The sequence below is a fragment of the Opisthocomus hoazin genome, chromosome 2 (genome assembly GCF_030867145.1).
Source record: "Opisthocomus hoazin isolate bOpiHoa1 chromosome 2, bOpiHoa1.hap1, whole genome shotgun sequence".
NCBI lineage: Eukaryota > Metazoa > Chordata > Aves > Opisthocomiformes > Opisthocomidae > Opisthocomus > Opisthocomus hoazin.
In genome coordinates this window covers 108,291,059-108,316,682 of record NC_134415.1, presented here as the reverse complement: position 1 = coordinate 108,316,682, position 25,624 = coordinate 108,291,059, and the positions used below count along the sequence as shown (strand labels likewise).

The 25,624-nt window shown below is 40.3% G+C and overlaps 1 protein-coding gene across 6 annotated transcripts in view; it reads left to right on the top strand.

Moving 5' to 3' along the window:
* Positions 1–25,624, top strand: part of ARHGEF10 (Rho guanine nucleotide exchange factor 10) — a 117,319-nt gene that overhangs the window by 56,395 nt on the left and 35,300 nt on the right. For all 6 annotated transcript variants that reach the window (XM_075414718.1, XM_075414721.1, XM_075414720.1 and 3 more), the window contains 6 exons: positions 234–379; positions 3,295–3,470; positions 21,209–21,324; positions 22,992–23,119; positions 23,712–23,812; positions 25,084–25,205. In XM_075414718.1, the coding sequence (XP_075270833.1) occupies positions 234–379; positions 3,295–3,470; positions 21,209–21,324; positions 22,992–23,119; positions 23,712–23,812; positions 25,084–25,205 (789 nt within the window). The remainder of the gene's footprint in view (positions 1–233; positions 380–3,294; positions 3,471–21,208; positions 21,325–22,991; positions 23,120–23,711; positions 23,813–25,083; positions 25,206–25,624) is intronic.

Sequence of the window (25,624 nt, the reverse complement as noted above, 5' to 3'; positions counted from 1 at the left end):
TGGAGTCTCCTTCTCTGGAGATATTCAAGACCCGCCTGGACAAGGTCCTGTGCAGCCTACTGTAGGTGACCCTGCTTTGGCAGGAGGGTTGGACTAGATGACCCACAGAGGTTCCTTCCACCCCCTACGATTCTGTGATTCTGTCTGATTTTGTGATTTTCTTCTATTTTTTTTGCACTGGGTGTTAGATGTCCCTTGTATAATATACAATGTTGATTGTTTTTTAAATCTAGTTACTCAGCAGTGGAAACAGATACCTCATACGGACTGATGATATGGTTGAGACGGTTTACAATGACAAAGGAGAAATTATCAAAACCAAAGAAAGACGACTTTTCATGTTAAATGATGTGCTGATGTGTGCAACAGTAAATATTCGGTAAGACTTCATATTTTGAAAATGATAGTTCAAGCTTTAGTTGGAATAAATGAAACTCACTGAAATTTTTTTTATTGTTGTTTTTACAATGGCTAATGATTTCTAGCAGTAGTCATAATAAACGGATAACTAATTTCTTACAGTCCTCTGAATTTCCTGCTGATGTTTGGAAGTTCTAGAGTAAATTTGTAAGAAAATTGTCTCAGTTGGAGATTACAGATAGAAATGTTCTTTAATATGTAGACACTAGTCTTCAGCAAAGTGCAGGCATACCAGAGAACAATTTTTTTCCTCTTCTTCCTTAGATTCATACTGTCACAGACACAAATCTGTAACTTGTGTCAAGTAGCAAATTTAAAAAAATAACCCACAAAGCTAATGCATGTGGCCAGAAAAAAACCCTGGAACTCACTAACAGAGTTCCAGCTGGGGAAAGGTTTTTATCTCTGAAACCAAACACTGAAGGATTAAAGCCGAGGTGCTTAGAAGAAAGCATTTTTTCATAGTCCCTTCTGTGTTTGACATGGCTGTAATTATTAGTGTTGCTAGACCTCTGTGTATGCCAAGGTCACACTCACAGTCAAATGTTGGTTGTATCGTAAATTGCTTTATGTGATGGTACGTTCTGACAGAGAAAATGTGGACCATTAAAATCTTGCTTGAACAGCTTTTAAGTATAGTGTGAGTTGATATCTTAGTTCATTCGAAATATGAATACAGTACATATTTTTGTAATCCTTATGAAAAGTGCCATGTAATAACTGCACTTCAGAAAGTGTGCAAGCTTATGTCCAATTATTGTAGGAATTGTGACTTTTTACTCCTTTACAATGTATTAATTTCTGTAGTAACACATGGATGTTTTCTTAATGATTGGGAGAAAATTGCTTTTAACCATTTTATCTTTTTCATGAAATCATTGTCTTGGATTTTTTTGTAATTGTCCCTGAAGTGGCAACATGCAGTCTGTTTTTGTTTTCCATATGAAAAGTTCATGATTATGCTGAGTCTCTGGGTTCCTTATTAAGTCAACAGTTGTGGTTATCACTAACAGCACTGTTGTTCCTGTGGGCGCTGCCTGGTTCTGAGCAACCTCCTTTGGGATGGTAATTGGGCATGTGTGTGTCGTGGGGGTTTGCTAGCTCAGAAAAAGTTTTAATTATGGTTTTCTCTGGCAGTTAAGGTTTGCTTTCCAACCCACTTACTTATATAACAGTGGAGTCTTAGAATAATTGAAAGCATTTCTAGCTTTATTCACTAGAAAAAAGGGGTTTGTGACTTCTTTGGGGTGTTCAGTTGCAGATGGGTTCACCTACCAGCTGCACGTGTGGAGTCAGGATTCCTTCGTTAATTCATAGACTGCTCTTGAATTTTCAGTGTGGAAGAAACTGCCTTTGTCATGCAAAATGTAGTTGTGGACTGAAGGAAATCAACTGCCAAATTTCACATGACGCCTATATCCAGTCCAGAGTTCTTGGTTCAAAAGAAGTGTATGCTTTAGATTGTACCACTTGCCTGTTGGGCTCACGTACGAAGAGCTTTATTTCTCTTCGTTTTAGCTGTATAGAAGTTAGGCATCTTACCTGAGCTGGGTTTAGCAGTGATTTTCCAGGTGTATGCTTACAGATTGACCCTGGAGCTGTAGACTTCTTCAGAAACTCAACACTTCACTGCACAGTATGTCTCGGCTTCACCTTTTGTCCAGCCTTTACAGAAAAAGTCAAATGTTCCAGGAGCCTGGGGACCATTGGTTCCAGACCAATTTTGTATAGCTGTCATAAGACTTGTATTTCTACAGACTATGTGACCCTCAGAGTCCGTCTTCACATGTAGTCTAGATGACCTTCTCTAACCAGAGACCTAACTTTTAAGCAGCAGGAGTTGGATGGGGTGGATACTATCCCTGGTGACTGAACAGCTGTGTCCTGCCTTGTCTTGTTTTCTTTCTTCTGAACTAGATCAACAGTTTATAAACATTTACTTAAGCTGTGGCACTTGAGGTTTTTGTTCATATTTGCCTCTTCAATGAAACAAAAATATGGCTGTGTTATGTATAGGTAGCTGAACATCTAATAAATACTTTTTGCTGATTTCTCCCAAGTGTTTACTTCTCTATTTCAGTGATGCTTTCTGTGAAGTAAACCTTTTTTGTTCACTTTAACAATCTCTTTTGTCCTTTATAAGAAGTGTTTGTAATACGAGCTGGAATGTGAATAAGGGAATGAAGGATACAAAGGAAAAGGAGTATTAATGCCATTTCAATGCAGAGTGAGCTTCCTCAGCGTGCTGTTTCCTCTGAACTGCTTGTTGTGATACACACTTGCTTTAGCAGCAGCAGCTCACCTGGGATTGCTCTCAGAAGCCACAGCGATTGCAAAGGTCTGCTATAAAGAACATCCTGGGCTGTGGGGCTCAGCAGAAATGTTAGCTTGTCAGCCCTTTGGAGGGTACGCTGCACGTCCTGCTGCCGATAGTCATTCAGCGGTCCCATCATCTGTATTTCCTAAGCATAGCAATTACTTCTTTTTAGTACTGTTTCCAGTACTGTCCTGAAAGACAGCATGATCCAAAAGAATCAGGAAAAAATGAAGCCATGGTATCATCCTGAGCACTTGTATAAGGATGTCAAAATGCATGTAGGTCTTAAAAGACGGTCGTTGATGTTTTGTTATAGAAATGTAGGGTCTGTTGTTGGCAGTCCTGTGCTGTTTGTAAACAAGATTATCTGCACCTGAGTAGCTGCTCTTAGCGCTCACGGCAAAGGTTAGTCACAAAATTCAAACTGATGCATGTATTTGTTCAAAGTTGTGCGTGGTACTGAGACTGACAAACAGCAGATTTCGGAAGCTGAAATAATAAACAGGAGGCCATGAAGCATAGTTGCTTGTCACAACAATAATTTGTGCATCTTCCAGCTCTTCCTACGAAAGCAACGGCACCATGACTACTGGCCAGAGGTATTTATTGAAGTGGAGCGTACCGTTGGGACAAGTCGAAGTCATAGAGTATGGCAGCAGTGAAGGCCAAGGACAGAACTGCAGGTTTCCACCCCAGCACTCTGCTGAAAATGTTTTCATTAACTCTAAGCCGAGTAAGTGACAGTAGTTATTGACTTTTACAGACTTTTTTGTTAAAATCCATATTTGAATTTTAATGGCTACTGAAAACAAGGAAAGCATTTTGTGCATGAAGATTTCTAACATGAACAGTAATACAGCGTCTTTCTTTGGTAACTGAGAATCTATAAAGTGATAGCCAGTCTCCTGCCTTGCAACATGAATGACTTGTATTTGTCCTGGTTTGGTTTTATGCATGAATGCATAAAGAATTTTAAAGCATGTATGTGTGTGGGCATGCAAAAAGAGGATTTTGGTGTGGTGTGCCAGCTGTCCCATGGTAGCTGGTCACGCGTGTGTTCTGTATCCTGTAGTTAAAGCAAGGATGTTTCGCTTGCTAAAAATGACCAGCCACTCCATTGCTGTGGAGTAAGAGTCTGGGCACAAGCCATTACTGCAGGGTAGAAGTCACTTCTCTCAAGTCCATAGTATGCCACCCTTCGCACACAGTAACAAGTGCTTCAGAAAAAAACTTCAATTTTAATTTTAATTAATGTTTTTGAAACAATATACCAATAAGTAATTTTCTGCTAGCCTCTCTCAAAAAACGACCTCAAGCTCTGAAGTTTGCAAGTTCTTTCTGTGCTTGTTAATCCCTCCTACAGGCCTGCCAACTACCCTCAAGAGATGTATGAATTTGAAGAATTTACTTGGTAGCTAGCCTTTCATATATAATGAGTAATTTTTATATCCTATATTTTGCCTAAATATTGTATTTTTAAGTGCGTTTAATATGTCTAGATTTTGATCCCTGTTAATGGACTAGAATTTACATGGGTTTCAGTGCTAGCTCTGGACATTATTTCACGCCACACTTATTTAATATTGCACCCTTGACCTTCTGAATTTTCCCACAGTTGTGCTGTAAGGAGACATAAATGTTATACTTCAGAACAGTCTGAGGTGCAGCTGCAGCATTTAGTAACCCCCATATTCTTCAGAATTGTCAGATCTTCTTGCTCCTCCCTTTGTAAATACCCACAGAAAATTTTTATAGCTACTCATGTCTTGATTTCAAGGATGACCTCATTCTTGTAACTCCTTTTAAGCATTAACGGGCTACTTAGGGAATGAGATTAAAGCTCTTATATTATCATTTATCAGCTGCTGTATGCATGACCCCGAGGGGAGTGTATATAAGGGAGCATATTAATTAGAGTTGGGGTCCCCTCTTGTAGGTGAGCTTGGGAGGAAAGGCATGTTGGAAATTCCTACTGCAACTCTGTGCAGCAGCTTCACAGCCAGTTAGACCAAATCCTTGCCTGACAGCAAGATCAGATGGGGAGGAAGAAAAACTCTCACTTAGAGAGTCCTGTAGAACCTACTTCAACTTCTTGGCTTTGAGGTTTCTCAGTTTCATGATGTTTGGTGACTGTCACAGAAAAATGAAATTACTTTGTATGTCATTTGTAATCTTAACCTTCAGGTTAAATGGTACTCAATAGGTAAAAGATGAGCGGAACTAATTGTTCTCTTGGTAACCTCCGATCGTTGTATTAATTCAGTCTTCTCCTAATAAAAGGATCAAATATAAGAATTAATAAGAATATGAATATACCAATTATACAAATGAATAAATCTTCACTCAGCTTTAATCAAACATTTCTGCCAAGTGATCCAACTAAATTGAATATAATCGATTATGAAGGAGGAAGAGTGTATCCTTGCTATTTGCATGTACTGCTGTGTCTGCGCTAGCTGTTACTCGGAAAGCAGAGTTGTCTGAACTGACCTGTATAGACAAGTTTGAATACAGACGTAATTTTGTTAGTTACTCTGTAGAGTTGCCCCCAAGTAGTTCCAGTTGTCTTGGCTGCTAAAGATTACAGAGGCTCAGAAAGCACAGCCTTTCTTCAAAGGGAGAGGACTGGTAAGACTTCGTGCAATAGGTCACGGTTGCTTGTTTATTTACGCCAACCAAGATGCTGCATTTTATAGCTGATGATGATACTATCATGGTAGTATCACGTCATTGGTGAGACTATTGGGTATTTACCACAAATTACAGAGCACGACCAGCAAAATATTGTCATTCTGTACCTGAAACTGCATGACTTTGCAGCCATCATAAAGTTATGTTATGTTTCCCTCTGTTTTCAAAGTATAGCAAGGAACTGCTGTGGTGAAATCCCGGTGGCCTCACAGAATGTGGTTTGAATAATATTTAATAATGAAGAACAATTTAGGATACTGCAGGCAAAATCCTGCTTCCATGACATAGAACCAAGTCTCAGACCTTATTTTCAGCTCTGGTTTCCAGTTTGTGGGAGCTGAAGAGATACAGAATAACGATGATGATTCCGTGTAGAAGTATTAAGTAGCAGTGGGGTCACCTCTTCTGTATATGGAGTTCTGAGAAAAGTAGGTTTGTATCTGCAGCACACTAGGTTGAGCACTTGACCCCCGTAATGTTGATATTCTCTCATTACTGCTGTGATTAGCAAAGATTCTTGATGGATTCTGGTTGTGTCCTTGTGAGGATTCCTGGTTATTAGTTACATTTCTCTTATCATGGCACTTTTTTCTCTGCCAAAATCCTTTTATGAGGAGGCAACTTTCATAAGCATATCTCACTATTTATTATTGGCTAAATGCAATTGGTGCTTTCAGCTTTCTGCAACGCCGCAAGAAAGGACAGTATAGTTTGAAGACGCAAACTTTACTTTGGGTGCTACAGAGAACGTAATAGCTGAATTTGAGTTCATCTCATCTCGTACAGGCTGTAATATGCAACCACTAAAAGGTTGAAAGGTTTTGTGAATACGTGTAAATCAAGGGCATGCTTTAGTGCTGCTCTAAGGTGGAAAGCGAGGGCTGTGTGAACTTGGTTTTCACTTGGCAAAATCATTAATTTGCAGTTTCTACCCAGTTCTGCTTTGTATGCCAGTCTTTTGTCTCTGAATTGTAGAGGGGAATGCATTAGGGGGTTGTTAAATTCATGTCTAAGCCCTTTGTCTTTTGGCAGGAGAAACCGTGTTGCCTGAGGGTGTGGGGGGAAAACAGGAAAAATTTCGTAGAGTGTATTCTGCTATGCTGCTTTTATCCTTGATGTGCTTTTGCCTTATTCCTGTTGTCATACCCTAGCACCAAAAGAGTGATTTTAGTTATGAACATGGAGAAGCATTGAAGTCTCAGCTGTTTGCCGAAGTCCTTTATTTGTACAGTTCTAATATTGTTTCCTAGTGGAGTGCAGTTACAACTTGTGTTTACTTCCTGTAACAACATGTCAAACAGAAAACATTTCACATTCTCAGTCTTCAGAAAAAAATAGCACATTTACCAGATCGCATTTCTCTGAGCAAATCAGGCAAAGTCTTGTTTCATGTATTGGAGTTACTCATGCTTGAAAGTCTGTATGAGTCTCTGGCATCCCAGCCTGATGGTTCCTCTGGAAGTAGTTATCTTAACTCTGTATGCCAAAGAGGCCTGAGATGTTCATTTTCTTCTGTGGAAACATTTGCAGAAAGATGCAAGATAAAATTTTTCCCTAGTAAATCCACATACTGGATAGGCTATTACTGTTCTCCTCTGCTCTCCTCTCCTTCCCACGTGCAGACTCATTCATAGTACTGAAAAGTTGAATTAATATAGGAAAAGAGGAGTATTTCTGGCATGAAGTTATATATTCTTGGTTTTGATTTACTTCTGCTGGAAGAATTGTCTTGTGTATTGGAGTTCAGTAAGAGGTTTCTTCTTGTTGGAAGAAACAAGAACTGTGATTCAAGACCCGATAAGAACTCAGCAAAAGTATTACGTAATATGGGGATGACACTAGGTTATAAATGGTTGAAAAGCTCAAAAGGAGACAACATCTTGCTTATATAACTCTAACTAGTGAATTCTGTTCTTCCACACAGTTGGGTTGATACATGCATTGATTCACCTCCACTGTCTGTGAGCTACTGAAAGTAATGGATTCAGCATTCACATCTGGGATATTGGTTTGGTTTGGTTTTCCTTTCTTTTTTGTGGTTTGTTTTTTTTTATTTGTTTGTTTGGTTTTTTTTCCAAGATAGCTGTAGGTAACCCATTTATTATGGACCTGGGGAAATTAACATCAAGTTTAAGGGCTCCTGAATTTTAGTATTTGCCCTGCCACGGATTTCCTTGTATGTTAATGGGTGAGTCTTGTTACTTCTATACCTCAGTTTCCCCAGATATAAAATACACTGTGCTCTGGGTGGGAACCATAAACACTCAGAGGACCTCAGACATCTAATGTGTCCACAGGGAGTCTAATGGAGGCCACAGATCATTTAATGCCCGCAGGTAAACTGGTATCTTTTGATAATCATGTTATCTCATAGAGGAATCGAAAGAGTAATCAGTGACTATTCCAGTACTAGGTTATTGCTTACTACCTTTTGGTGAATTTTCTATTTTTGTTTATTTTTTTAGATGCTGTGAACATCTAAAGCAATTAACGCATTTGTTCTGATGTTATCTTTTTAATATATGCTCCTTCATCCTGAATGATTTTTAGTAGTTGAAGGGATTTATCTGCTGGCTATTTCCTTGGTTTTTGGTTTATTGGAGATTATTTTTTTTCGTTGGCTTTTGAGGAAGTTTACTGCATAGCTGTATCCTACTGAATGATCCTCATTCAATCAAAAAGGGTGAGAAGTTGCATTGAATTTATGGAAAGAGGACACCAAGAAAGTTAAATATTACATGTTCGCTTCTAATGAAAATGAGGATGAGTGAGATAATACAGACTTTTTAGTAAGGCCTGTTGTGATAGGACAAGAGGTGATGATTTTAAACTAAAAGAGGGTAAATTTAGACTGGATATAAGGAAGAAATATTTTACAATGAGGCTGGTGAAGCACTGGAACAGGTTGTCCAGGGAGGCGGTAGATGCCCCATCCCTGGAAACATTCAAGGTCAGGTTGGACGGGGCTCTGAGCAACCTGATCGAGTGGTAGATGTCCCTGCTCATTGCAGGGGGGTTGGACTAGATGACCTTCAAAGGTCCCTTCTGACTCAAAGCATTCTGTGGTTCTGTGGGTGAAAGAGCAATGAATATAACTTTCTTTTTAGTATGTCATATTAATAACGTATTTTAAATATGCCTTCCAAAAATATAAACAGTATGGTCAAAGGCAAATTTGTAACTTCTTATCAAAATGTGCTATATTCCCATCTAGGAGAATCAGAAGTTGACCTTTGTTTGCAAGTCATCCGTCTATATGTAAAATCACTGAAAAGACATGTATTTCATTGCCCTTTAAAGGAAAATATAGGAGCAAAAATGAAATATACTGTCTAGAGTTTTGGTTTCTCAGACTTCTGGCATGTACTGTTCGGAGTTTGCAGCACTTCACGCAAACTGTTGATGGGTCATGAAATGCAGTTTCTGTGACGAGTGCCTGTTTGGTGCCACAGTGACGGTGACCACCCTGAGTTGTCTGTACTCTGGTTCCCAAGAATAAAATGAGTGGGCTGTAAAAGTTTTTCACAGTGATTTTATGGAAGACGACCAGACTACAGAGACTCTGAAGAAGCAAAGGGAGAGAGCTAAGCATCGTGCCATTTCTGGGTGGGAAACCAATGCCTGTCATCAGTGTTCTGCTGCTGATCATGTTGATTAGGAGCCATATGCAGCATAGCCTATTACTTAAGCAAAGAACCATTTAATTTGAGCCAGATGGCTGAAAGAGAAAATGAGCAAGACCCATCTGTACTACCTATCATGTAGTGATAAGCATAGGAGATAACAGTAAAATGAAAAAACAGGTTAGCGTGTTTATGTATATGGCTGCATTTCAGTGGTGTTTCGGGTTTTTTTTTAGTTGTTTGTTTTATGGGTCTATAGTTCATAACTCAGATCAAACCTCAGTACTGCAAAGCCATGGCTTTTCTCCTTTCCTGGTCAGACTTCCAGGGGTACATTTGTACTCTGTTCCCACTCGCCTATGGTTTTGATCTGTGGGTTTTGTTTATTGTCAAGTGTAGTAGTGACATGATGCTGAAGTGCAGTCGTGATTCCTCTCTTCCGAGTTTCCTTCTGCTTGATGCAGTCGGTTTGTGTAGGTGTCTGAGTGTTGTCAGGGAAACAGGCAAGAATGTTTGCTGGGATACAGTGTGCACTTGTGCTTCTGTCAATGTCTCGCTCAGTGGATGGGCAGCTCTTCTCAAAAACAGAAATAGTGCTGCTGTGATAGCCATTGCCATTAAAGCTGATTTTTTGCTGTTTTTTCTAATGAGAAATACAGAAATGAAGAAGGGAAGACAAAAAATGTCAGTTTTATCATCACTAAGGCTGGACAATTGTAATACAATGTCCAAAGTGAAACTAAATATTATGTGGGATATCAACTCTAGCATTGGTGATGAGGTTTTAAAAAGGATGATGTGGCATGAATTGCTAGTTGAACTAACTTTAATCTCTGTGAAATATGTATAGAGAAATGACGTAAATCTTTATTTTAAAACTATTGAATACAACACTGTACACTAAAGGAGGTGTAATATGTTCATAAATGTAAACTATCGTTGATATATGCGAATGAAAGACCAGAGATTTTGAATAAATCTAGCTCCAGACAGCCTGTTCAGCCGAGCAAACTGGGTGACACTAAATAGTTCGCTCGTTAAGCGGATGTATATTTCCAGCTGGTGGATTAGGCGTAGAATAAATTAGGTGTTACATGTTTGTCTCACCCACTTAGGATGAGATTCTTCTCTTTGCCTTTCGTATTCTTTATAGTGGTTATAGGGCTTGATGTTCACCTCCTATAAACCTTTTTCTGTGTTGCCAGGGGTCTTGTCTGCATCTTGACACAGAGTAGTAGAATGAGTAGAAACCTAGCTTAAAAGCAAATGAGTGTGAAAGAGGAAGGTAAGCTCCTCACAGTACAATTTCCACATGAGTTGTTACAGATACTCTGGTCGGAACTCCAGTGTAAACCTCTGGCAGCTTGGCCTGTTTACAGTCACCTGCAGACCTATCTTGAGATCCCTGCAGTACTTTCATTGTTTAAATGCCTGGATGTGTGACTGTTTATGTCAGTATTTATCTTCTCGCATCCAGTTCCTCTCACACTTCATGCCCATGCAGGTGCACCCCAAGGGTCCTGTACGGCCCCTCTCCCTCCTTAGCAGAGGAGGGGCTTCCCGGTCCGTGCTGCCCTCAGCCTTCCCCTTCTGGGACATGAGAGGAAAGGGCCGTGGCACCTCTCTTCTTTTACTCTAAAGTCTCTTTGCTTCTACAATTTTCTTTCCTTGTGGGAACAGAGCCAGGCACTGGAGTTCTCTGATCTGTACCTGCAGTCAGTACGTAGTCTAGGCAGAGACCTGGCCGTTGTCCTGGCTAACGTGGTGTTGAGGAGCTGGGCTGTGGGATTCACACTTGTCAGTGTCTGGGCTCCGGTGTTTCTCCCTCCTCTTCCCTACTGCTTTCACTTCCTTCCTCATCTCTGGCATAGCACAGCTGCTTCTGTCATCAGGAAAAATATTTATGGCATTTTATCTCTGAAATTCCCTGCGCAGTCAGGATTAGCTGGAATTTAATGTAATCCTGAAGCCATGCTCTCAGTGCATGACCTACTTCTCACCATCTCAAGAGGCTTTGTGTTTCCTTGCTGTTCTTGCATAATTTTACTCACAAACGGTATAGCACTATGAATTTAATACCTTAGTATTTGCAGTTGCAAGCCATTGACTTTATCTTTGCATTGCTCAAGCTGTCTGAATAAGCAGTTTTGTGGTTGGATTGTAGTTTTTGTGCAACCTGTTTCTTTGGTGTTCAGATCTGATACAATGAGCATATAGTGAGACAGGTCTCAGCATTCCTGTAATTACCAGTTGAGAGCAAGGCAGTAACACCTGACAGGGAGGTGAAGTATATTAAAAATACTGTGTCAGAGTTGAGACTTGGGAGTTTTGTTTTCCCAGTTCTGCTCTATGTGTACTGGACTGCATGGGGTATTTGGTTCTTTGTGATTAGGATTCGAAGGACTCCTCTATCTTGAGTGGCAGTGAGAATAAATACATTAAAGAGTTTTAGAGGCTCAGATTATCAGATTCAATAATTAAGCTCATAAAGATTACCTTTAGGTGCTTACATGATTAAAGTATGATTAGACTGAATAATGTCATTTCATGTTTATGCTAATGCTCTTCATGTTGGTTGTTGATGATGATAGCTCCTGACCATATTGGTAATTAGGCTTGCTTACCCTGTGTCTGAATTTAATAGTTTGTGTTCTGGTAGTCTCAGGGGTTTATTGCTTATCGCTTAATACTGTGTATGTGTTTGTGCTGCTTCTTTCTGCATGAGGTTACTAAACCAAATTTAGGGTTGTGCTATGAAGTGAGAGTAGCTTCTTGGCTTTTCATTGATGGCTGCAAACTAAGCTCTTGTTTTCTGATATCATTCCTGACTTCCCACTTTCTTCAATTTCCAAACCTGGAGACTGATACCACTCTCTAAATATTTGTGTAGTTTGGACCTGAGAGTATGATGTAATCTCAAGTGAGCCACAGTTGAACTATGGTGGCTCATATTTTTCAGGAGCATGCAACTGTGCAGGTCATTAGTTGGACTGAGTGTGAAAGAACAAACAGGGGTAAGGCAGAAAGCGTGCTTTTCTCTTATGAACTTTAATCTGTGGGCTTGTTTAGGTCTTAAACTAGGATTTTGGATTCACAAGTCTACCTGTTTTTTTTATTTTACTGAAGTTTCAATTGGCTATTAAAATACTTTCATAAAGGAGAAACAAGAAAACATAATCCACCCACATGCTTCTCTGAGGTGTCTGTGGAAACAGGAGCAGCATGAGTGAGCAAGTGGAAAGACTCAAAGAGGAGGAGTGTGGTGCTGGGGGAGCTGTCAAGGGCTCTGCTTACATAACACAACATGCAGGAAGCTTGTAGTTCAGCATCTAAAAATAAAACCTCATCTACTTTGTCACGGGCTTTAACACTCGTACAGAATTTTCAGGCAGAAGGGACCGGAGGTACGGAGGTGCCTCCCTTGTGCGTAGCTGGTGCTTGGATTTGTCAGGTTCTGTGCAAGAGAAGGTTTCAGTTCCGCTGCTGATCCTCATCGCCAGCCTCCCAGCGAAAGCTAGGTGTTCTGGTCCAAAGGGTTCTGTAAAGGGAAAGAGAATAATACTTAACGATGAGCATCAGTATCAACTGCAAAATGAATGGCAATGTTCCAGGCATTACCAACATTCATAATCTTTTTGCCAGCTCTATCTATCAGTTGCTGAACTCATAGAATGCTTTGGGTTGGAAGGGACTTTTAGAGGTCATCTAGCCCAACCCCCCTGCAGTGAGCAGGGACATCTTCAACTACACCAGGTTGCTCAGAGCCCCGTCCAGCCTGGCCTTGAGTGTTTCCAGAGATGGGGCCTCCCACTGCCTTTCTGGGCAACCTGTTTCAGTGTTTCACCACCCTCGTCGTAAAAAATTTCTTCCTTGTATCCAGTCTAGATCTACCCTTCCTTAGTTTAAAGCCATTACTCCTTATCCTGTTGCAACAAGCCCTGCTGAAAAGATTGTCCCCATCTTTCCTGTAGGCCCCCTTCAGTTACTGGAAGGCTGCTATAAGGTCTCCTTGCAGCCTTCTCTTCTCCAGGCTGAACAACCCCAACTTTCTCAGCCTTTCCTCATAGGAGAGGTGTTCCATCTCTCTGATCATCTTTGTGGCCCTCCTCTGGACCCGCTCCAGCAGCCACATGTCCTTCTTGTGCTTGGGGCTCCAGAGCTGGATGTGGTACTCCAGGCAGGGTCTCACCAGAGTGGAGTAGAGGGGCAGAATCACCTCCCTCGACCTGCTGATTGCTTGTCTATGAAGATGCCACATAAATGTTTCCTTTTCTACTTTCACTGAGAGATTTAGTTCTTCTGGACCTCCTCAAGGAGAATGCTTTTCCTCTATTTGACAAGTTTCCTTCCCCAGAGCAGCTGTAAGGCATTTGTCCTGTGTGTTTTGTTACCAGTGTCCCTGTAGGAGCAGGATCCAGTATTTCCAAGTATAGAAAAATTCCTCAACTGCAGTAACTGAATCTAGGGCCTTATTAATGGTTTCTGTTTTTCCTTCTTTAAATTAATTATCAACATCGTCAGAAAACAGGAAACTATTTTACTTCAGTTATAACATTGTCTCTCAAACAGTCTCCATTCTTGTCCTTCCTGAACGTGGGAATCTTAAACTGAGCAGTGGGATGCTGTCTGCCTATTATTACTTGATGAAAAATCGTAGAATCATAGAATGGTTTGGATTGGAAGCTACCTTAAAGATCATCGAGTTCCAACCCTCCTGCCATGAGCAGGGACACCTTCCACTAGACCATGTTGCTCAAAGCCCCATCCAACCTGGCCTTGAACACTTCCAGGGAGGGGGCAGCCACAGCTTCTGTGGGCAACGTGTTCCAGTGCCTCACCACCGTCACTGTAAAAAATTTCATTCTTATGTCTAGTCTAAATCTACCCTCTTTTAGTTTAAAGCCATTATCCCCTTGTCTTATCGCTACATGCCCTTGTAAGAAATCCGTCTCCAGCTTTCTTGTAGGCCCCCTTTAAGTACTGGAAGACCGCAATAAGGTCTCCCCGGAGCCTTCTCTTCTCCGGGCTGAACAGCCCTGACTCTCTCAGCCTTTCCTCAGAGGAGAGGTGCTCCAGCCCTCCGATCATTTTCGTGGCCTCTTCTGGACCTTCTCCAACAGCTCCATGTCTTTCCTGTTCTGAGGGCTCCAGAGCTGGATGCAGAACTACATGTAGGGTCTCACCAGAGTGGAACGGAGGAGCAGAATCACCTCCCTCAACTTGCTGGCCACGCTTCTCTTGGTGCAGCCCAGGATACGGTTGGCCTTCTGGGCTGTGAGTGCACATTGCCGGCTCGTAGAATACTTTGGGCCCAGCTTTTCATCTGCCAGTACCCCCAGGTCCTTCTTGGTAGGACTGCTCTCAATCCATTCTCCACCCAGCCTGTATTTGTGCTTGGGATTGCCCCAACCCATGTGCAGGACCTTTCATTTGGCCTTGTTGAATTTCATGAGGTTCAGACAGGACGCACCTCTCGAGCTTGTCAACGTCCCTGTGGATGGCATCCCTTCCCTCCAGCGTGTTGACTGCACCACACAGCATGGTGTCGTTGGCAAACTTGCCGAGGGTGCACTCAGTCCCACTGTCCGTGTTCCCAACAAAGATGTTAAACAGCAGCAGTCCCAATACTGACCCCTGAGGAAAGCCACCTGCCACTGGTCTCCACCTGGACACTGAGCTGTTGACCGCAACTCTTTGAGTGTGACCATCCAAACAATTCCTTATTTACCAAGTCAAAAAAATTAGTAAAACATTTCCAGGACAATCCAAGTCACATTTAAAACAAAACAGTTGAACAGTTCTGACTGTACTTAAGTAGTTTTAAATATATTGCTGCTATATCATCATAGTTAACAGTCTCATGAAATCCGTCCAGTTTATTATGAACTGATCAAGAATTCATCTGGTATCATGATGCTTTGGTTTCCAGAACACTGTACAAGCCGCTCAGGTTTAAATGTAGACTTAAATGTTGTGGAAGCGGTCTATTTTATTATTATTTGTTCTGAGTGTGTAATTCTATACAAGTACCAGTTTGTTATACCTTCCTCAGACACAGCAACTTTTAAAGCTATGTCTCACGTACATAACTTCTCCCCCCATCCCAGGTGATTTTTATGCTCAAGATGAGGGTTGAATCTTCTCCAGATCTCTTCTCTTCATAGCACTTGATGTTTTGGTATGCTGCCTGGATGCACACAGATGGCTCAGTGGGAGGAAGCAATACAAATGCACTCAGCCTCAAAGACCAGATTGCAAAAAGCGAGTCAAATTTGGGATCTACCAGCCTTTCAGAGTAGTCTTCAAATCTGCCGTGTTCTTCAAGTGTATCATTAACTTCATGCTGCCCCTCAGTAACGTTGGAATTGTAGTCAGGAACATAGCCTTTCTCAGTTTTGTCTGTGGTTTTCACATGTGAGCATTTGTGAGCTTCCATTTTGTGTAACACCTAGTCTGACTTCAGGGCTCTGCATCTCTCAGAAGCAAAGTAATCTTTCTAAGGACCCTGAATTTCTGTGGCACATTGGTTCTCACTTCATGTCAATATGCCTTTTTCCAATGCAGTTTAATATTGATGTATTGTGGTTTTGAACCATGTAGGGTAAGGGTCATTACTGTAATCATAGTCAAGGCAGATCTTGTCAAAATTAGTTATTTTGCAGTAAGAGAGATACCCAGGAGTGTATCTGTTAACAGTCTTTGGCTTTAACATAGTATACTATATTGAAATGTTTGCAAAAATATTTGAAATATTAAGAGTATGCTGAATGAGGCTTTTATTTTATTTGCATGCTATTTGGATTTGTGTAATAATATTACTTGAAAAAAATCCTCCTAATTGGGAATAAATGGGCGTTTATTATAGGAAGGGACCAACTGAGCCATTATGTTTGCTTACCCAGGAATAGATGTTTAAATTACGGGTGACTGCAGCTACTCTAGGCATTGTAACACTTTCTTTTTCCCCTGTGATAAATTAGTAATTCACAAGTTAGAATCAGAGCACACAGAAAAAGCTACTGGAAAAGGCTTACAAGTAACAAATCACCACAGTAAATAAATGTGTCCCATAGTAATTGTTTGAGAGGAAGAATAGGGCGTGATCAGTTTGTTCTCATGTGCACAACAAGAATATTGGATATTATAATCCCAGAAAATTTAGAAGAACCGGATAGACAGCGATCCCGGGGGAGCGGCTGCTCTGCCAGTGCCCATTAAAGCAGCTGCTGCTGTGCTGCCCGTGTGGGGAAAGAGCTGCTGGCAGTGCTCCCTGGCAAAGCAGCCTGATGCCAGAGGTGAAAGTTCTCCCCCTCTGCCCACACCCGAGCACATAGGCACTTCTCTTGCATGTGTGTATTTATGCACAACCTTCCAAATCCTAATTTTGCCTGAGCCAAGTTAAACTGACTTTAACCGCACCCAGGGAGTTTCCTACAGGGTTTGAAAGTGGCTGGATGTAAATGGGCTAAAATTGCTTCTGTTTCAGGTACAAGAATTCCTTCAAACCAGGCAAAACTGGTGAATTTAAAGCTGTGGTGCTGAGAGTAACACTGGGAAATGAGCAGGTAAAATAAGTGTTTAGTATTACACTTGAATATATCCCAACTAAGGAGCAATGGTTATTAAAAGCAGAATCTTCCCACCCCAACTTTACGTAGCAGCAAAAATCAATTTAAACTTTATCCTCCTTTCCTCCCTTTAAAGCAAGTGACGGTTTTGGCTTTTTTTTTTTGTTGTTGTTTTGGCTTTTTTTTAACCTTCAGTATATTTTCATAATAGTGCTAAGCAGCTATTCTGCATGAATTACTGGTTGTTGGCAATAAACTTGCCTGTTGCAGGGAGGCACAAATTCCTCTGGCAAAATCTTAGCAACAAAGGAGTTGATGAAAAAAGACTCCTGCTAACTTACATGTGGCCAAGATTTCACCGTTGTAGGTAGAATGCAAAAAACATTGCCTCTGAAGCCACTTACATGGTTACCGGTTACAGCACACTGCCTGCTCTCCTGCCCAGGCGCACCGTCCTCTAACACACAGCATGTGTAGACCTGGGGAGAAGCTTCTCTAAACTCACGGAGGGTTTTTTTCACGTTGGGTAAATAAGTTGTTTTGGAGCTTGATAATTAGCAAGAGTGGCTTAGAAATGGGAAGGAAATGGCTTTATTGTTTGTGAAACGTTTCAAAGTACAAAAAGAAACCAGCCATGTATCTACTTTGGAGTGAAGCCAAGAGTTTTTTCACTCTTTTCTATGGAAAAAAGAAAGAGTGAACACCCACCTCAAAATAGCAATCAAATGGTCGGGGACATGTGTGGGCTGAAGCAGCCAGTCTTTGGCTGAGAACTGAGAGGCGCATCTGATGAACAGACTTTTTTTTGTGTGTGTGTGTGTGTGTGTGTTTCCCCTCCTTCACCCCGGAAAAACCCTCCCGAAGACAATTTGCAGCGAGGTCAGCTGCTGGTCAACATTTTGTTAACCATTGAGAAGCTAATCCTACTTCAAAAGACATTGTGAGTAACCGTTGCAGGACCCAGTTCAGAAATGAAGTTGCTATAATTTTTAACTCATTAGCCAAACACAAACCAAGTGGTAAGCTCTCAGAGAATTCTCTTCTTATGAGTCCATTGTTTCTGATCTCTGAAGCCCAGTTATTTTTCTGTGTTCTGGTTTGTGCCCACTAAGGACCTCAATGAAAGAATTATATTAGTTGTGACTATTGATCCAGTCCTTGAATGACTATGAAATTTTCTTCTTAATTTGGCCATTTGTCTTTTCTAGAACATCAGAGCATGGAAGCAGGCTCTCATTAATTATTTATTGATTTGCTTTTTTGGCTTCCTTTCCTGTGCTAAGAATGTTGTCTTTAATGACTGAGCCTAAAATGGCTTCCGTTTGGTTTTTCTGTGTGACAGAATTTCAGATGCCAGGTTAGTTTATTTGCTTTGACACTCTTATTGCATCCTTTTTATCTTGACATATTAAAAGCTTATGAAATAAGAATGTTGCAGACAACATAGACTCAGGTGACAATTACTAAATGAAATTCAAGATTTATGCCTTGTTTCCAAAGCTGGAATTAGGACATTTGTAAGAGCATTTGAAGCTGCAGGAAGAGGATTGTAGAGGGCAGCTGTTTTCAGGCACAGTGGATATAGACACTGCACAGGGCAAGTCCATCTGTGGAAGCACTTAAAGCTTTCTTTATGGCCTCAGTTGAAGACTGTGGCCGAAAGTCGTACAGCATCTAAGAGTTGCCCAAATGCTTGCTGTTCTGTGTTGCAGGTGAGTGTCTGTTCTCTGAGCTGCTGTCAGTAAAAAGATGAAATGTCTGGTAACTCTGTCTTCATGAAGCTGCAAAGAGTGATCCTGGCTTTTAAAACTTAGAAATAACGTAATTCACTTGAGTGAAAACATCCGTCCTGTACAAGGGAATCCTCACAGACTTTTTTGCAGCCTGGTAGTTGCAGATTTTCTCTTGGTTCAAACCCGCAAGGATAAATTTCAGAAATACTTGTAGTATGTCTTTCAGTTTCAGCAGTTTGGTTTGTTTAGTAGTGGAATTTATAAATGACAGGTAAGTGAATGAGCTTCTGCCAAAAGCTCAACTAAATTGCCAATTACTTGTAATCAGTCCAGATTTTGTTTTCCAGAAGTTATCTTTTTGTTACAGAAAGTTGGGGCAAGAATGATTTCGTTTGTGTTCTTTACAGTGCCAAACACATTATCATGGCTTTTGGCTATATTTCACCAGGCTTCTGTTAACACTGACCCACCCCTTTGGTTGCAAGTAGCCCTGTCCAGCAACAACTGGATGTGTCTAGGAACCAGTGATTCTGGTGCTTAACAAGTTACAATTATTGTAAACATTAGTAAAAAAAAAGGTGTAAGCTAGCAGAAGGAGCGTGCAAGCAGAGAAGTGTTTACAACTTTCAGATATTGATTTTTCAAGTATTTGGATTGAAGAAGGTGGAAATGCAGCTTAATGCAAGTATGTAGTCTGCAGTTCTGGAAAAGTGTGGGGTTTTGTGGGTTTTTTGTTTGTTTGTTTTTTTAAACAAATCTGCAAACGTACTCTGCTGACCATAATCTCAAAACTCATCCCCTTAGGTCTACATTGCAGTCATTTCTTTTCATTGTATACAACAAATGTGATGATCTTTTCTTACGGACTGATTTGTTTTTAAGGGTAAGAAAGGCTAGATTGTTCTTTTAATTAACATTCAGTACAGGCAAAGAAGGATGGATGAAAGCTACGTGTATTTTCTGGCTGGGCAAATAGTAAGTGCCGTCATTCCCCTGTTTAGTCCTCAAGGTCAATACACAGAAATCCTTTCATTGATTCAATTTACCGGAAGATCTAAAGGCAAGAGAATCATTTGAAATTTTACAGGAATGTGTAATATCTCAGGTTTGTGTTGCGTTTTCCTGCAGGGAAGTGGAGTATTCAGAGATAAAGTAACCCTTAACATTTTCCTTGAGCCTTGAAATTTTATACTTCTCAAGGTTTAAGGCAGACTCCTATCTTAATATAGTGAACTGCGTTAAAGAAAAACGTCCAGTGGTGGCCTCAATCTGTATAAAGCCTCCAAACAGGAAAATGTCTTTAGAAAATACAGCTATTTTGATATGTAACTGAGAATATACTAATGATTCAAGAAGAATTGTCTTGTGCATGTTTATTTTTCATGTTTATTCTAGATTATGCTATTCTGATAGCTTTGTGTTTGGTTTGTTGTGTTGTGTCCCTGTAGCAGGCGTAGGGACTTGATGTGCTAGCGGTGTCTCGGCTGGCGACTGCGCTGTGTCCAGCACCGATCTGCCCTGGCAGCCAGACCCCGTGGCACAGCGTTTGTGCATGACCCTGGTCTGTCGCAGAGGGGGTAGCCAGCATTGTATTTAGGATGTGTTCTTGCTGACTCAGGGTTGAAATCCTTCTGCTCCAGGGGAGTTTGCTGCGCACAGACTAGCTTCCAAAGCTGCAATAAGGGTGAAGAGTTGTAGTTTGGATACTACACTGCCTGAGTTAAATAATCTGTAGGGGTTTCCCAGCAAGATAATCCAGCCTGGTTCCTGTTATTCAGCCAAAGGGAAACATGCTGACTCTGTATGAGTGGGAGTAGGGTTTTTTGGGGAGAGGGAGAGTGTTGTTTCTGCAAGAGCTATATAGCCATCCTGTTCCTGACAGCATGTCTGTGAGTCTGAGTGTATTAGCAGGGCTTTGCAAGCTTTGTGCATTTAAATAGATAGATTATCCTGCCAATCAGAATATTTTTTAATTTAGTGTTCTTTTATAAACATAGGTACTTAGTGATGGTTAGGCCAAAATGTTTCTGCTGCTGTTAAGATTTGTTGCTGATTTCATTGCAGATCCTTTTTTGAATTAACCGTGCTTACTAAAAAATTTCAAGTGGTTCAGTGAAATTGCAGGCTCATGTTAGAGTTAGGATGTGGCTATATGATCCAGGACTGTATTGCAATCAATTAAACAAATTTTGAGTTTTAAACCACACCAGCGTAGGCTACAAATAAGGGAGTTTTTTGGCTTCATCCTATGACCGACAGCAACCTTCAGGAAGGATGTTTAAGGTGTGACAGCAAGTCTGCTGGTTAGTGCTAAGCAAAACTTCCATGTCAGCGAGAGATTTCAGGGCCAGTGAAGCTTTGGTATTTGTCATAGTTCTGGTTCGTGCTTCTTAAAACTACACATAATGTTCTCTGGCATACTAGATGAACGAACTTGAATCTTAATTGTAACTATAAATGGCAACGATAAGGCGAGCTAAAAGGAAATGGCATTGGTAGCACCTGTACATGCAAAGCAAATATGTGATAAAGTACTACTACCTATAATTTCCTGGGATGCACGTCGCAATTATCTGTCTGCAGGGACACTGAAAGCACCTGGAGCAGCAAAGTGAAATATCTGATATATGTATAAATAAACCACTCTGATTTTCGGAAGTAATGAAGACCCTAGCTGCACATCAGTGCATGAGTTGCTTTTACAGTCTAGAGAGAGTAAAACCTGTTTTGATAAGCTTAATTTTCGTAGTGTTAAGAAATAGCAATATGTTAGTAGTATTATCTTTGTCATGCTTTCCTCTTTTAACTGAGAATTACGTCATCTTATATATAACCATGTTTTTTTATTCATTTTAGACAAGCTCTATATGGGACCAGGGCAACTGTACCATGACCTGCAGAACCTTTTACATGACTTGAATGTAGTTGGTCAAATTAGTCAATTAATAGGCAGCCTTAAAGGAAACTATCAGGTAATAAACAAAGCTGGGTTTAAATTTCAAATATGTTCCTGTTGTAAAGTAGCATAATTGTCTCTCCCTAGGATCTGTGCAAGACGTTCTGTAGTTTTCTCTGTGAAGAGAATAATAATTTTTAACTCTAGTAATTAATTTACTGTTAAATGTTTAGTGTTATAAGTAGATTACAGCTGTCTTTCTAATCTTGTTTTTCTTTATTGTTTTTAAGCGTAGGTGGATACTTCAAGTGTCTGCATTTGCTCAGTAGCTGATAAGCTTATATGGAAACAGAATTACATGTTGATCTTAAGAAATTGGATTCTTGCAGTTAGACAAGGTAGTAGGAGGGCGGTTGTTTTGAGGAAGCTCTTGATGCCCATCCAAGCTCATAATCCTGGCTTTGGGGGAAGCTGTGCTTAAAACTGAAAGCAAATCACCAAAGTGTAAAAGGGTTTTCAGAGGAATTTTGAAAGTAATTTGCTTTGGCTTTGTTCACATCCCTTTTATTTAGCTTATATTCTGGCAAACAGATACAGTACGTTAGCACTGAATTTCAGAATGAATTCTCCACAGTCTTAGAACTTAAAAAAAATTCCTTTTTTGCCTTTTTTTTTATATGCTTTGTGTATGGTTAGGTGCAATTTTTAACTCCTACCTGCCACCATAGGCTGTAAATGTATATGTGTGTGTGTGAATATGTGTATGAAAACTGAGTTTCTCTTGGGATATCTTGCCTTCAGAGTCAAGGGCATTAAACAGAACATAACATTTTTTCAAAATATGTACAGTGAAGGAATTTTGTGGAAACAGTACTTTTGGAAAAAATTTCACAAGTATTTGAAGGTTAATTTCAGCTGCGTTCTTGGGAATATGTATAGTACAGATACCATAAGATATTCACCCATTGACTTCTACAAAACCTTTCTGCCTGTACTGCCAGTCAGAACTGACTACATTGTGAGAACTTGAACTTCAGTCAATGTTAGCGGGTAGAGATTCGTAAGATAATTAGAACAGTTTAGTTGAGAACTGAGGTCCGCTTCTCTCTTTTTGAAAAAGGCTTTAATTTTCATAAAATTCTAACTGTGGAAAACTAGGGTACTTTTGTGTAGGAATACCTTGTTGCTATTGATGCTGTGTCACTCAAGTATGCTCTTACCCGCTGTGACCAAACACTCAACTTGAAGAAGGTTGGTTTTTCAGCATCGTGCTTGAGCAGATTCCAGTCACACAGACAACTTTCACAATGGCTGTGTAAACATTTTGTCTCAAAGATTTGGACAAAAGCATATTGGCAGTGTGATTTATAGACGTTTTCATTGCTTTTCTGTAGAAACAGAATTTGTGGGTTCTGTGTAACTAACTGAAATGAAGTAAAAGCGTTGTACACCTGGTGCAAATTTGCATTTCTTAATCTGACAGATGCTTGGGAATGTTGTTTGTGTATCATCAAACTCTTAGCAATGTGAGATTACATCATCAGATAAAATATGTTAGCAAATTTTTTACAGATTTTTTTAAATATGTTTACAAATATGGCTAAATTATCCATGATTAAAATGTGGACTGAATGAGGCCCAGGTGCCAGGAATTGTTTGTTAGATGCAGAAATCACCTTAGTTAGCCTGTTGGGAATAGGCGAGTAGACTGGCATTGAATTTTAGCTTTTTTGTATTTTTCAGAACTTAAACCAATCTGTAGCTCATGACTGGACCTCAGGCTTACAAAAACTGATTTTGAAAAAAGAAGATGAAATCAGAGCGGCAGATCGCTGTAGAATTCAGCTGCAACTCCCAGGAAAACAGGACAAGTCAGTAGTAATCTTGATTACAAAACTTTCCAAATGGGCTTCTGTATTAGGCATAGATGTACCAGGGAGGATTTGGGAATCTGTAGCTCTTCCGTCTCTTCTGTCTGTGCTGTTAGCCTCTGACTTAGAATCATAGAATGGTTTGGGTTGGGAGGGACCTTAAACATCATCTGGTTCCAATCCCCCTGCGATGAGCGGGGACATCTTTCACTAGACCAGGTTGCTCAGAGCTCCATTTGCCCTCATGCCACAGTGCTGGGAACTTGCATGTTCCAGGGCAGCGTTGTAGTTTTGGTCTGTTCCTCAGCCCTGCATTCCAGATGCCAGAAGTAAGAGAGGAACCATGGCTAATAGCTGCTAGGGAACAGCCGCTGTTAGATCGCTTCACCAAGGAGGCTGTTCTTCTCATACCATGTTGTGTAAGGTGTAGGAAGATGGGCGTGTGGCGTAGCACAGCCTGCATCCTTGTATCGGAGCTGTGTCTTTGTCTGAGTATTGGAAAGTAATGAAATTTCATCTTGCTTGACATTTCTAGCCTTGACTGTATCTAATGCTCAGTGCATTTAGAGTGGCTTTTTTTTCTGTCTTGCAGGTCTGGGCGGCCCACTTTCTTTACAGCTGTGTTCAATACCTTTACCCCTGCCATCAAACAGTCTTGGACCAACAATTTACAAATGGCTAAACTGGCCCTTGGTAATTCTTAGTTACTTAAATTTCCTATCAAGTTAAGATAGCTCTCAATGTACAGTGTAATATTTTATTTTTATTTTTTAGAAAATTATTTGTTAAAATCTATCTGCGGATGTTAAAATTGCAACACAGTAAATAGTAGTGATTGTGTATCACTGCATAGTAATGATGTTATAGATAGGAGTTTCATTATGAAGGAATATAGTTTCTACAGTATTTTAGTGACCTCCATGCTACTCATTACTCATTGTTATATTCAAATCAAAATGAATGAGATACATTGCAGGACAGACAGGTGAGGAAGTTACGTCATTATAAACTTATTTCTACAGATCTTACGAACTTTGCAAACTTATGCCTTTCAGTTTCAAACTTCTTGGTTTTAGCTGAAGAATGTTTTTAGCTAGGAAATATTAGTAAAGCTGTTTGGTTTGTTTGTTTAGCTTTCTGACCATGAAATAAACTTCCAGGTGATATTTTAATATAATGTAATATTTTTATCGTTGGATATGTGAAACTCGAGGTTTTGGGGGTGAGTTGTTTTGGGGGTTTTTTTAGCATAAATCTATAGTCTTCACTGGAGGGATTATCACAAACAAACTTGATCTAAGTGGGAGCAATAATGTGCTGTCTTGTGATGTTATTAGTCTCCTGTGTTTCCACAGGGGGCATAGATGTCAGAAGATACCTGATTTTAGGGGTTTTGAATGCCTAAGTGGAGAAACATTGAGGATATGCACTTGTTAGAAAGCATCCTCAAAATACAGTGATTTTATGGTATCTCACCGAAGGCTGGCAAAATAAGAAAAAACATAGGAAGGGAGAATGGATGTCTTCATCGTTCCAGGAGGAGGATCTTTGTAATTATGCTAGGGATAGTAGTTGGTAGTGATGTCACTTATACTGGCAGAGAAACGCAGTTTGGAAAACAGATTTCCTAGAGCCTGAGGAGAGGTTTGATAGCACTCTCAAGCGAATGTGCCTTTTCCTCTTTTAATGACCTACTGACAACATCATTAAGAAAACACCCTTAACATTTTGCTAGTGTTATGTGTTCTTTTTTGCACTATTAATATGTGTGTAATCTACTACATAGAATTTTTGCTCATAGTGTTAAGTTGTCATTTATTCCTACAAAAGCGTGTATGGCGGGAGAACAGCCTGATCGGTATTAACCAGACTTAACAGAATGCTCCTCTATTCCTGTAGAGAGGTGTAAGTGATATTCACTGAAAGTGTTGTGGGACATTTGTTGTTTGCTCTTTCCGTTGCAGCGGAGGATAACCTGTTAGGCTGGTTCTGTGTAGAAGATGATGGGAATCAAATCAAGAAGGAGAAACATCCTCTCCTTGTCAGACACATGCCAGTGATGATGGCCAAGCAACAGGAGTTTAAGGTGAACAGAATTGTTATATGAAATTACAATTGCTATTTTTATGTGATATAACTGCTAAAGCATACTGCATTGTAAAGGCATCTATTAGTTCTCTTGAGTTACTACCTTGGTGTAACACCAGTAGCCATGGAAGGTCCAAAAGGATCACAGGAATGCAAAATACCTGCAGTCTTTGAGACACTAAGGAGCATAGTGTTGACTTTTATATAGTGTAACATTCACTTTCAAATGTAAGCTGATCAGTCAGTGAAAATAGAATTGCCGGGAATTGTGAATTGGTCTTGAGGTTTCCAAGTGTTTGCGGTTCCGAAGTAACCTGCAGTTTACAAAGCGCAGGAATCTGATCTCCATGATAACTGTCCTGTACTGGTGTAACGATGTTGACTCCTGCTTAAATTTCTGGTTTTCTTTATTGCATA